The sequence below is a fragment of the Enoplosus armatus genome, chromosome 1 (assembly GCF_043641665.1).
Source record: "Enoplosus armatus isolate fEnoArm2 chromosome 1, fEnoArm2.hap1, whole genome shotgun sequence".
Taxonomy (NCBI): Eukaryota; Metazoa; Chordata; class Actinopteri; order Centrarchiformes; family Enoplosidae; genus Enoplosus; species Enoplosus armatus.
The window spans coordinates 23573534-23585390 of NC_092180.1; the positions used below are offsets into that span (position 1 = coordinate 23573534).

Genomic DNA, 11857 nt, shown 5'->3' on the forward strand with positions numbered 1-11857 from the left:
GGTTACGACACCAAACTTTAAAACCACATGTAGGCCACACATGTCCACTTAAGCTTTCTCTTCTGCGTCTCAACCACTTTATCTCTAGAGAAAGAGCAATACTTGAGATGAGTGGACAATAAACTGAAAAAGTAATTGGACAAGTAACTCCTTAAACCCTGTCGACTGAAGGGGGCTAACATGTAATTTGACATCTCGGAGGGAGCATCAAAGACAGACACCTTCTCTCCAGACTCTGTGGCCCCATGCCTGACACCCTTCAGTCACGGCACACCCACTTCTCTTCCTGCACCCCAGGAAGGAAATTATAGCCATGGAGTTGGGATCCATCACCAGGCAGGTTGGAGGAAGCTGCTCTATGATTAAAGTGTGCATGGTCAGCAACACCGAGACTGGAGGGGTTTGAGGAGGCAGCACATGCCAGAAGGCTTACCATGTTAACTCTAGTTCACAACACCGGTCATGCTGCAATTCTCCACACATGCAAACATACACACACACACCAAAAACACTTTAGTGAGGTTGAAGAAAAAGCCCTGCATATGAAGGAGGTACAGTTCAGTAGAGTTTGTGTACTATATATATTAAGTCAAATTATACTGTTTGTCTGTGTAAATTAACTCTCTGGCATTGCTGCATAAGAGGCTGCACAGACACGTGTCTGTGCAGCCACGTTCATGTGGATGTGTGCATTTTTGTACACATGTTGCTTTCTCTCTGAATGTATTTGTGTTTTTTTTACAGCACCCACGAGTGCTGCGATTGGATGCCTTCCTTTTGTAGAGCGATAGTGCACAGCCACCAATCATTTCTCCACGTCAGATTAACATTGCAAACACTGCTGGTCACATTACCTCACCCACATCAAAGGCTGCCTCCTGAAAGGCTCAGTGGAATATTAGCAGAGATTTACAGCCTTCATCTCTACGCTTCAGAAACATGCTGATCTGAAGTAATCTCCCTCCCCCTCTCCCTTTTTTTGTTTTATGTGTGAAGTTGGCCAACACTTTAATGACCCATTTACAAAACTTTTACACCTGCAAAGATAAGCTTTTACAACTCAGCCAGCCCCCTCGGGGCACTAAACCCTGCCTGTTACTCAAGGTAACAGCCTTTATTAGCTTTTGAAAAATACATAACCACTGCAATTAACATTTATCACACTGTTTATCAAAGTCTTATCTCAACAGAGAGGAGGAGAGGGAGAGGATACAAGGTGTCAAGATCAAGAGTCTAACTGCATGATCACCCCTCCAGCAATTTAGATACCAAATGCTGAGAATGCTTTCATTTTCTAAAACAAGAGAAACATTGGGCATCAATCACATGTGCTCTTACTTTCTTTCTTTCTAAATTTGTTCGTAAAAAAAAAAAAAAAAAGACAACGCACAGAATTGATATGAGTGCCAGCAATTAGCAATAGTTTGCAGGCCCAGTAGCTGTGGACACTACTGTAGTCTTTAGAACAAATGAGACCAACACTACTACTGTTAATACATGGTCATTACTGTTTATTATTGGCTGCAGCTGAACTTCTAGGTAATAGTGCCCGTAAACAGCCAGTAACACACAGGCATTACGGTAACATGTGAGCAGTGTGAGTAAAGCCACTTCTGTTTTTATCCTCAAGTTTCTTTGGGAGTCAGAGAGTTAACAGGGAATCTGAGCTAGAGGTGAATCCTTAAAACACACTCTCCACCAGCCAATGAACTCCACTTTGGGACCTTGCATTCCCAAGAGGAAGCTACGGTTTGGAAGGGAATGGAGACAGCCTGTCGCTTGGCCTTGATTTACAGGTGGTCTCCGCCTGCCAAGAGCAACAAATCACAACATTATGGCCCTCTGAATTCAGAGCTCAGTTAAAAAGAATGAGAAAAAAAGAGTGGATAGAAAATGACACACCTCATCTCCATAAGCTTGCGTGGTTAGTACAGCAATAGGATAGCTCACCCTTCATGAAGAAAATGAGTTTGCTCTGGAACCTTTAACTTCCTCTGCAAAAAGGGCAGAGCAGCCCTGCTGAGGTGACACTGGCTTTCAGAGTGCGTGCATGTGTGTCAATCGTTATTGCAAAAAAAAGGATGGATTATACATTTAAGACCACTGGTTGCCAACATGCCTGCTTCCATGTGTGTTGTGTTTAAGAGTGAGTGTTCTCCGCTGTGTCTAGAGGGTCTTGGTAATTAGTCAAAGCTCTCTTTGAGGAGAGACAGTCCTTCAGTCGTCTGGGTGGCTTCAGACGCCAGTCTCAAGTGCTGCAAAGTGTGGGAGGAACAAGCTTTTAGTCAGGAAGTCTACCTCAAGGGCAGCAAGAAAGTGACAGGCACCTCAACCTTTAACCACAGCCAAATGAGAAGAAGCACGTCCTGTCATGTCTGTAACTACAGCTTAATTTCACTCTAAAAAAGTGTATATTCTTTTTTTGAGATTGATCCTTGATGTTTACACAATATTCAATTGTGTTTTAAAAATGTTACCTTAAAGAGATGACAGACGAGCCCTCAAGTTAGTAATGTTTTCTAATTAATCAAAGTCTTCTCTTTAATGTGTTAGCTCAATGAATGAAACCTTCACTGATACTTAGCCTACGGATAGGTCGAACAAATTCTATACTTTTTACAATCTTCCACAAATTAACATTACCTTAAAAACAGAAAACACTTCTGTTTGTGTTTTTTACCAAGTGAAAAATCAGTGTTTCTACTGTAACTCAAAACTGATCAAATCGATTTTTGGGGTGTATTTCCTGTGGATGGCATGTTCCTGACTTCTGTGTTACAAGAGAAAAGGTCCGTGTTGCAACCGTACCCCTGATACTTTCATCCCGGCCCTAACAACAAGACACAGGGGTTTCTGCGATTAACCCACCAATGAAAACTTGGTCAACTAAGACTCTTCTCATCGCCTAATGGTTTGGTTGACTGTTAGGGGGCAGCCCTAGAAACTAGATGATGTGTTTTTGCTTTTTTCTGATCAACTGCACAAGTTTTGTTGTTGTCCCGGTTTCTTTGTGAGTGCAATTAAGGAGTCCGGATGCGATCCAGCCACTATACACAGTGACAAAGAAGCAATTGTAGATGAGGTGATGTCATAAAAGCTGATCTGTATAATCAGATCTCTACAACTCCTCCAAATGACAGTTGTCAGAAACATCTATAACGACGAGCCAATCTTATTTCATTCAAAGCCAGTTACCAAACCATGTCACTACAATCAACAGCGGAGCTCCATGTGGTAGGTAGCAGTTATGAAAACCTCTGACGTGTGCATGTGGACCAGATGGAATTGACCTCAACACCAAGGTGGCCATTCTTCCTCTCTTCATATGCACACTCACATCCATACTCTCAACACACACAAGCATGCACACATGCACGGCATGTTTGGAGCCGACATCCTGCCAGCCACAAGCCACTACCTCTAAACATCCCTCACATCTGACCTTTTAACTGTGGACCTAAAATCTCTGTAATTACAGAGAGTGTTTCAACTTTGCAAGTAAACATAGCAGCAGAAATAGACACTTCAACTACTATATACAAGTGCGCTGGTGCCAGGGGCAGGTTTCTATTCATAGCTGCCTGGAATTAGTGGCTTGTGTCACTGCTCACCATAATGAACTTGCAGCAGAGCAGGTTACTCAGTTGCAAACTGCTACCCAATTCTACTACCGATGCTCATACATGCATTAGCATACACTGTACACTTGAATATGAGAAAAACAGAAATGTGCACACACACGAACCAAGAAACAATACTTATGAAAAAGCTAAGGAATACATCTATCTAACTATGCATTTGTTCTCAATCCCTGAATTCCTTTAACAAGTACATGTATTGGTTTCATTGCTCCATTGTATTTGTCTTGAATATAAGTTAAACAATCACATCATCAGCATACTGACATGTAACACCATTTATGACTAAGTGGAAAGTTAAAAGTTATATCAACAAAAGTAAATACCAGCAGAGAGGGATCAAATTTAGCATCATGCGACTTATGTGCTCCTCTGAATAAGACAAAAGCTTACAAAACACCACACTTGAAACCTCTGCTGTTCTTGAGGGGGAGTGGTGGATTTGACGGACAGGGCAAATGGCCCTTTGGGGAGCACAGGGTTGGCCTGCTTCATTGAGAGTCTACAGGGTGAGGTCCTCTTTAGGTTGTGGCACCTGTGGAGCATAAACACACCAGGGGAGGACAGCTTTCCTTTCAGCAGGGCTGCTCCTCTGTTTAGCTTTCCTTCTACCAAAAACATCCCCTAACAGACAATCCAGACCTCCTCCAGCCCTGGCGCCACAGGAAGAGCCGAAGAGCCCTGGACCCTCTGTCTGTGGGAGGCACAATGCTCTCCCAACTCTGTTTACCTATATCCACTTCCTCCATTCCCTCTACCTCAGGTGGCCTTAGAGCCCTGGTCACAAAAGCTCCCAAACACAAGAAGGATAAATACAACAGCAGGGCTTGTGGAAGCTGTGGAGTCTATCACTGGTGTTTCCCTAGACCAGTTCGTAAGAAAAACAAGTGGAAGGGAATCACGCAGGGACTGTGCGTCTGTGAGCAGTGATAAATGGATTCACATATTAGGGTAAACAAATGGGTAATGTGTGTATGTATATTTGTGAGTGCCTGTGTGCTTCATGTCACATAAGTGTGCATGCACGATCCTGTGCACGGGCACGCTCTCATGAGAGCTTGATAGCAGTTTTATGCAGATGTTGATCTCGTCCTATTTGAGAGCCACTTTGAGTGCTCAGTCAAATTATTCAGCACTTACTGCACGGGCCAGAGCGCAACCCGCAGGGGAACCTGATAAACAAACAAGAGAGAATTATTCAGGGTTTAAACACTTAAACACCCACTTCAGCAGAGCCTTTTAAGTGGATGATTAAAATGGGCACTGAGCTCCCACGGAAAGCTCAGAGGAGCTCAGCGCCACCACAGGAGCCCGAGTCACCTAGAGTTTCTCCCAGACCCACACACCGACACACACAGTCCTGTCAATCCCCAACCTACAACAGACATATAGTGTTGAGTTCCATTTAGGTGAGCCAGGTCCAGGGTCTTGGTATTTTGCATGCTGGCTCAGAGGCATGGCTTAGCGGGACACTTGGTTGATACACCTGTGCTACAAGTCAAATTACCAACAGTGAAAATGGTTTGCTTTTTCACTGTGATGGCTGTGTATTAATAGAATATGTTGCCCATGCTATTGGGCTATTTTTCTGTTTTATACATTTTTACAGACCTTTTTTAAGACCTTCTCTTCAGTGTAGTTTGCTGTAATAAAACCAGCATGGTAACCAACACATAGTCCTCATATTTAATGTTGTGATAGATTGAAACGTATTCTTGAAGCACTGCCGCTTTCATTAAAATCAATATTAATCTATCAAAGGAATTCTATAAAAATGTGCATGCCTAGTAGTAAAAGTCTTTGATCTACCATATTGGCTGCATGAAACTAGCCATTATCTATCAACTCAAATATTCAACAATTAATTGCTCTCCTTTCTAACTTAATATTTCAAGTCAAAGGTGGAAAGGAACACTTTCCTGAAGCTTTTCAAAAGGCATCAGCATGTCTAAGGCATACACACACATCAAACGGTTGAAGATATGCAAGCATCACGGCAAAGATGATGATGTCAGTTAAATATACTCTAGACTTAGATGGATTATCTGCTCAGAGTATCACACTAATTATACTAGGGACATGCGTATCAACTGCAAGTCATTGGAATCTTAGTCCAGTTTCAAAACAAAGGAAAACTTCCGAACATCCTAAAAAAAAAATCTATGTTTCTTAGAATTGTGAAATAAATGCCACCCTCAAGTGTGGAACAAACCCCTCCAGCCTAAATGTGAAAGGGTAAACTGTGAAAGGGTGGTGAGAGACACTTTGATCAACAGCTATCCGTCGCTCCAAACTGAGCATATATTTGGGGAAACAAAGCACAATCTCAGCTGCTAATCCTCTGAGATTTAGAGCACATTCCCCCAGAAGCCTTTGATCTCTGGAGTGCATCCGTACAGCTGACTCCAGACACGCTGCACACTCACATGCACGCACAGATTTGCACATACATGAGCGCCATTTTACTCATGCTGTTTCAATGCCAAATACATGGTTTTATTCCAAATGACACCCCCAAGTGATCATTGCTTTTACAAACTTTTAACACGTTACTTGTTAAAGAATTAAGATACCTCTACAACTACACAAAACAAATAAAGATACTGCACTATTTCATAAAATCAGGAAATGGTATGTGATATATAATGGCCATCGTGAAATACATAGAGAGATGGAGAGGAGATGCTTTAGCACAAAAAAAGAGAAAGGTGGATAAACCACGATCATTCTTTCACAAAAATCCTTTCCAGAAGGCACAATTCACAGCAACCAAGAGTTATCCGCTCTGCTTTGTCACACAGGAGAAACTCCTCCAGCTTTTAGTAATCTATGTGACATACGATGCCGGATGTGACATTAAAGCCACCTGCACGTCCTCGAACCTCCCAGTCCCCCAGCTACATTGACGTCAGCCTCAAGACTTCCACCCCATCTTCTCATGGGAAAATGAAAAAAAAAATCACAGAGCCCCTCTATGGCCAGGTGCTACCCCTCCTCCCCAAAGGCTAAGGCTTTTCTTCTCTTTAGAGTGTGGCTCCAAACTTTTCTCCCAGCCTCTTCAAAGAGCAACAACAGGCCCTTGGTCCCTTGGGAGCACAGAGGGGGTAGAGCCCGGTGGGAGAGGGGCATACGTCACACAGCACGCACAAGAGGCCAGCCGGTGGGAAAAGAAAACGCACAGGGAGAGGACAGAAAGAAGGAGGGAAAGAGGAAGAGGAGTCTGCATTTGAAAGGTGCTTTCAGCTTCTAGACAACGGCCCGAGCTTTGTGAAAAACGACAAGGAGAGAAAAAGCACAACAGCCGAAGCGAGAGACGAAGGGGGCGCGAAATCTGCCATGTCTTTTATCAGACTTGGAGGCTGAGGGAATGCGTTTAAAAGCTTTAGGCCTACTTCCAAAAACACCTTTCTACTTTCAAAAAAAAATCAAAAAAATCAAAGAGCTGGCAACCAACTGCGAGACAAAAGGGGGTTAGGGGCAGAAGTTTCACTGTGATTCACTTTTGAGTTGCATTCTGTCGTCAAATGTACCTTTGCTTTTTGTCTACGATTCCATACAAGTTGACGGAAGCTCGGTTTAAAAAAAAAACGTATATTCTAAGAGCTGTGGCTCAGGAAGACTGGAGGTGGCTTTTACTCCACAGAGGGTAGGGCTTCCCGGAGGAGGAGGAGGAGGAGGAGGAGCCATCAGTGTCACTACAAACACCTCCCTGCGTGGCCCACTTCAAATGCAGTCTCATTTCATCAGCCACAACCAACACAGGACCACAGGGTAAAATCAAGAAACAGATGGAGACTAGGAGGGGAGACAGGAGGAGAGGGGAGAGCCAGGAGGGGGATGGGGATTTTAAGTATAGAAAGGAGTAACTTTGTGAGGAATAAGAATTTTAAAAACATTTTTTTACTTTTGAGTCTTGACATGCTACAAACATAATGGACTCTTCTTTCATCTGATGCCAAGAGAAGCAACTTAATAAACCAACCAACAGAAATTTGAAACTCCAAGTCATAACTTGTGAAAACCTTCCTCCCTTTCAATGCCTGTGTCAGCGACATAATTCTACAGGGTGCACATTACATATCAAATTTAAGGGTAGGTGTAGACACCATGCTGTAAACAGGGGAGAAAGTGTGCCCGGGCTCACATGACCCGGATCTCGTGTGTTGAGACCCACAGATCCACCTGCTCTCACCACTCACTCACTGTCTGCCACGCTCAAACAAACGCTGCATCTGACTGTAGAGCTCATGAATGAGTCTGCGTGGAGACATCATTAAGTGTGTCTTTATGGCTCAGTCTATCCATTTTCACATTTTCAATTTTCAACCATTAACGAAGACTAACTGCTAATGTGAGCAGCTCTTCAAAACAATGACTTGTATGAAACCAGCTTTGCTCCTATAGGGAATACGGTTTGGAAAAGATCAGATCAAAAGAATTCCAAGCATGGGCTCCCTACTGTTGACACTCGACCCACATTCTCCTGGACCCTGGTTCAGCTGGGAGGGGGGCTCAAAGAACAGCGGCTATAAATAACTGTCTCACCAGGTATTCTATACAATATAGGCAGCTTTTAAAGCTAAGAGAGTTGACTCGCATTCTCTCACCTAAGGGGTTAGCTTCTGTTTTCATATGAAATTACCGCGAGGTTGAGCTTTTAAACTTCTTCTCAGAACGTTACAATTTCTAATGCAGTTAGGGTTAGGGATGGCATCGTTTTGATCATTTCTAATTTTGAGTGTATATCTCTTGAACTAAAATGACTTTCACACTTGGAATTTGATCCATAAATGCTCTGAAAATGTCAGGAACTCATAACATTTGTGTAACACAAAAGCAGCAAAATTAACAAATAAAACATTAGCTTACAATGTTCTATGACTTATAAAAGTTGCAATTATTTATATATTTAGCATAATTCTTGTACCCCACATGACAAAAAGCCATGACTGTTTTTAGCACAGGCCACCAGTATTAAAGCACCACCAAGCATCCAATTATAGAATAAGTTTTAAAATCAACTTTTTAGGCAGTCTGTGTAAGAATTGGCAACATCTTTTATGTTCTTATTTTACAACCCCACGCCACCCTGCAGTAGTGGTTCCACTGTGGTGAGAGGAAAAAGATGGCTAGTGCCTCCAGAATTCTCAAGCCATGTGTTTATAGACTCAACATGGAGTTGTCCCATTCAAAAATCAATGTCTGAATGCCAAGGTCCTGGATACGTGATTGTTGCAATGTCAAAAGCTCCATGCGTGAACAAGGATTTTTCTGCCCATTTCTTACAAAACCATGACTTCATAAACGTGAAGAAATAGGTTCTATGGTACTCAAAATACGGCAAGAAGCAATCAAATAGTTTAAACTAAAAAATGAAACATTAAATATTTTGGATTCAGTTTATAATCACAAAACAAAAGGATCAAGCACCCAAATAAATATTGATGGTGAAAAGACCTTTCTTCTTTTATTCGTTTTCCCTCTGAGCTATAGAAGCCATTAGGCACCCAGACTTGAATTATTTATACAAACTGAGCTCCACTAACTCCCATCTGGGCCAAAACTTTGCACACCACTGTTGTTCGGAAAAGAAGCACATAAATATTTCCAGGTACAAAGTTATGAATGTTTGTTTTTGTGGTAATAATGTATGGTAATTGCGTGGTAATAATGTGGTTTTAAATGCTTAAATTGCCCAAAGCATATGAACCTCACACAACACATAAGCAACCATGTAAATGGCATGACTTTTCTGCTGCAGCAGCCGACGTGGTCTAGAAAATAAACATAGTTTCAGGTGTTTTTCATAGAGCCACCCCCCCCCAAAAATGGCCCTGCAAGTTGGATCCTGTTACTATATGAAGAAATTTACTGAAGCTTTCGGACCGTATCAGGATTAGTAACTTTGACACCATGTGGGTGCAACATGTAAAGCCAGTCCCAACCTCCCAACACTCGACCACACTCAATCACTCGCACATCACCTCAGACTGAGACATTCATAAAAGGACTTCATCACTAACCCACCATGCAAAACCATGGCTGCCCTTCAGGCAAAGCAAACCTATGAAAAACACCTTGCCGCAGAAGACAAAACAATAGTGGACTTTAGACTGGACTTAGGCAGGAATCAGTAGATATTTCAGTTGCCTAAGACATCCTCAAGTTTGATGTTTGCCTTCTCCTCACCAGCATGCCAATAAATCCTCATACCAATGGCTCCTTTTTTTCCAAGAATTCAACCTGGCATGTGCAGTTGTGTCTTGCTTGCATGATAATCAGTTTAAATGGATGGTATAACATGACCTTTACACAAGAACTGACACATGCTGTAAGAACAAAAGCTTTATCATCATAAAAAGCAAATGACAGGTAAAGAAAAGGTGAAATAAGATTGACTGTTTATTTCAAGCAGCCACATGCTAATGATGATAGGATTCTAGTTTTTTCAAAATGGTGTGCAACTGAAGGGGCTGTCAAAAAGGAAAAATCATGCCACACAACATAACAACAGAACATTACAGTCGGCGCTCTATAATGTGTTCAAATGCTAGAGATCCTGAATCCTAGACTGCATTTAATAGATAGATGCATTTCTACTCTGCAGTGTCTGGATCGTGGGTGGAGGAACTGATGTTCCTTTTGTCTTGATGGGCTCCAATTCCTCAAACATGCTGCCTTTGAGGAAGGCATCACTAACCAAAGAGGCTTAAGGCTCCTCTGAAGCAATTCCAAAGGATTTCCTCACTTGACAACAACAGCACAGTGTTTACGGCAATGCCAAAATACAAAATAAGCATGACCTCCAACATTTCTCCCCTGCCTTTACAATCCACACTTGTCACCAGACTGCCACACAGCAATGCTTTCAACTCAGGCTGGATCTATTGTTACCTTTAAAAAAAAAACGTCAGATCGGTGCATAGGACGATTGCAACATTTGTTCCCTACATGAGTAGATAAGCGGTGTACCTCTGTTAAAATCCGTCGTTTCATTTTGTCACCGTGAAACAGGAAAGCAAAGGTAAGACTGCCACAGACACAAAACTGTTTCTGCAGTTATGTGTGCGTTTCCAAAATAGTAGTCTACATCACTGATGTACACGGACAAATACCTACCCCCGCCACCATTGCTAAAAGTTTGACCACCAGCAAAGCTTTGAAAAAGTTTGCAAAGACTTTGAGTGCATTAGAAGAGTAAGACTTCGGCAAAAGACAGACATAAGCTGGAGACTAACAGCAGCCTCATGTAAAGCTGCTGATATCCTTGAAGCGCACAGTTGAAAAAACTGTGTGAAATGCGCACAATAAGCACCGTGAGGAGACAATGTAACATTAGAAATTCTGATGTGCTGCTTCACCATAAACCTCGTGGACAGCCTCGTACTCACCCGTGCAGTCAAACCGCAGTTATTCTTGTGGTGACAGTCCCGTTGCTCGAGGCGAGAGCTCGTGCAATAGTATTTCTGCTTCACGAGCCAGTCATCGATTCCCTTCCTCGCCAAACAGGCATTGACTACAAAGCTGTCGCCTGAAACAAAGAAGCGCATTATTAGCAGCTACACACTATATTTCCTCGCGCTACACTCATGTTTTCCATAAGCGGTCCATCTTCAAAGAGTCGGACTCAGCGCTGTATCGCTTAAGAGCCGAGAGCTCACTCTGAAAACTGTTCTGCTGTTCACAAACTGACCGAAATGTGGGACTTTATCATGTACAATAAGAAAAGGAGCGCTCTTACCTTCTGGACTCTCCCTCGGTTTACAAATAGCAGCTTGAGAGAAAGAAAGTCAGAAGACAATGAATACTGTTACTCGAAAGTATCGCAGCAGCAGAAGAAGAGCTATAGCTGTGATTTCTCTGAGGAATAACAGATCTTACCATGTTTCGAGTGCAGTTTACCCATTTCTATGCATCGAGTTGAAGTTGAAAACCATCAGAAGAATATAATCCCAAGAAAAAAAAAGAAACAGGCTACAATATCCAGACAGGGGAGCGTCCGTAGAGACCGAGGGCAGACTGCGCTCAGTACAGGACCGTATGACTGGAGAGCCAACCGAGCCTTTGATCCAGAGCGCCGCCACTGACAACGCACACACAGGGCGACTTCCTGTCGACGCTTTCAGAATAAAACACGTAATAGCTGCGACAATTTGGCCACACAAAATAACTTTTAGACAAAAAAAATACAGATGGCATATGGCCAACTAGTGTTAAGT

At 42.6% G+C, this 11857-nt stretch overlaps 1 protein-coding gene across 1 annotated transcript in view; it reads right to left on the bottom strand.

Annotated features, from left to right (window-relative positions):
• nkd1 (NKD inhibitor of WNT signaling pathway 1) overlaps window positions 1-11544 on the bottom strand; it is a 28617-nt gene extending 17073 nt beyond the window's left edge. The window contains exons 1-3 of the mRNA XM_070910151.1: window positions 11520-11544; window positions 11380-11412; window positions 11030-11169 (exon numbers count right to left, since the gene is read on the bottom strand). Of these exons, the coding sequence (XP_070766252.1) occupies window positions 11030-11169; window positions 11380-11412; window positions 11520-11544 (198 nt within the window). The remainder of the gene's footprint in view (window positions 1-11029; window positions 11170-11379; window positions 11413-11519) is intronic.
• Between the last annotated feature and the right edge of the window lie 313 nt (window positions 11545-11857).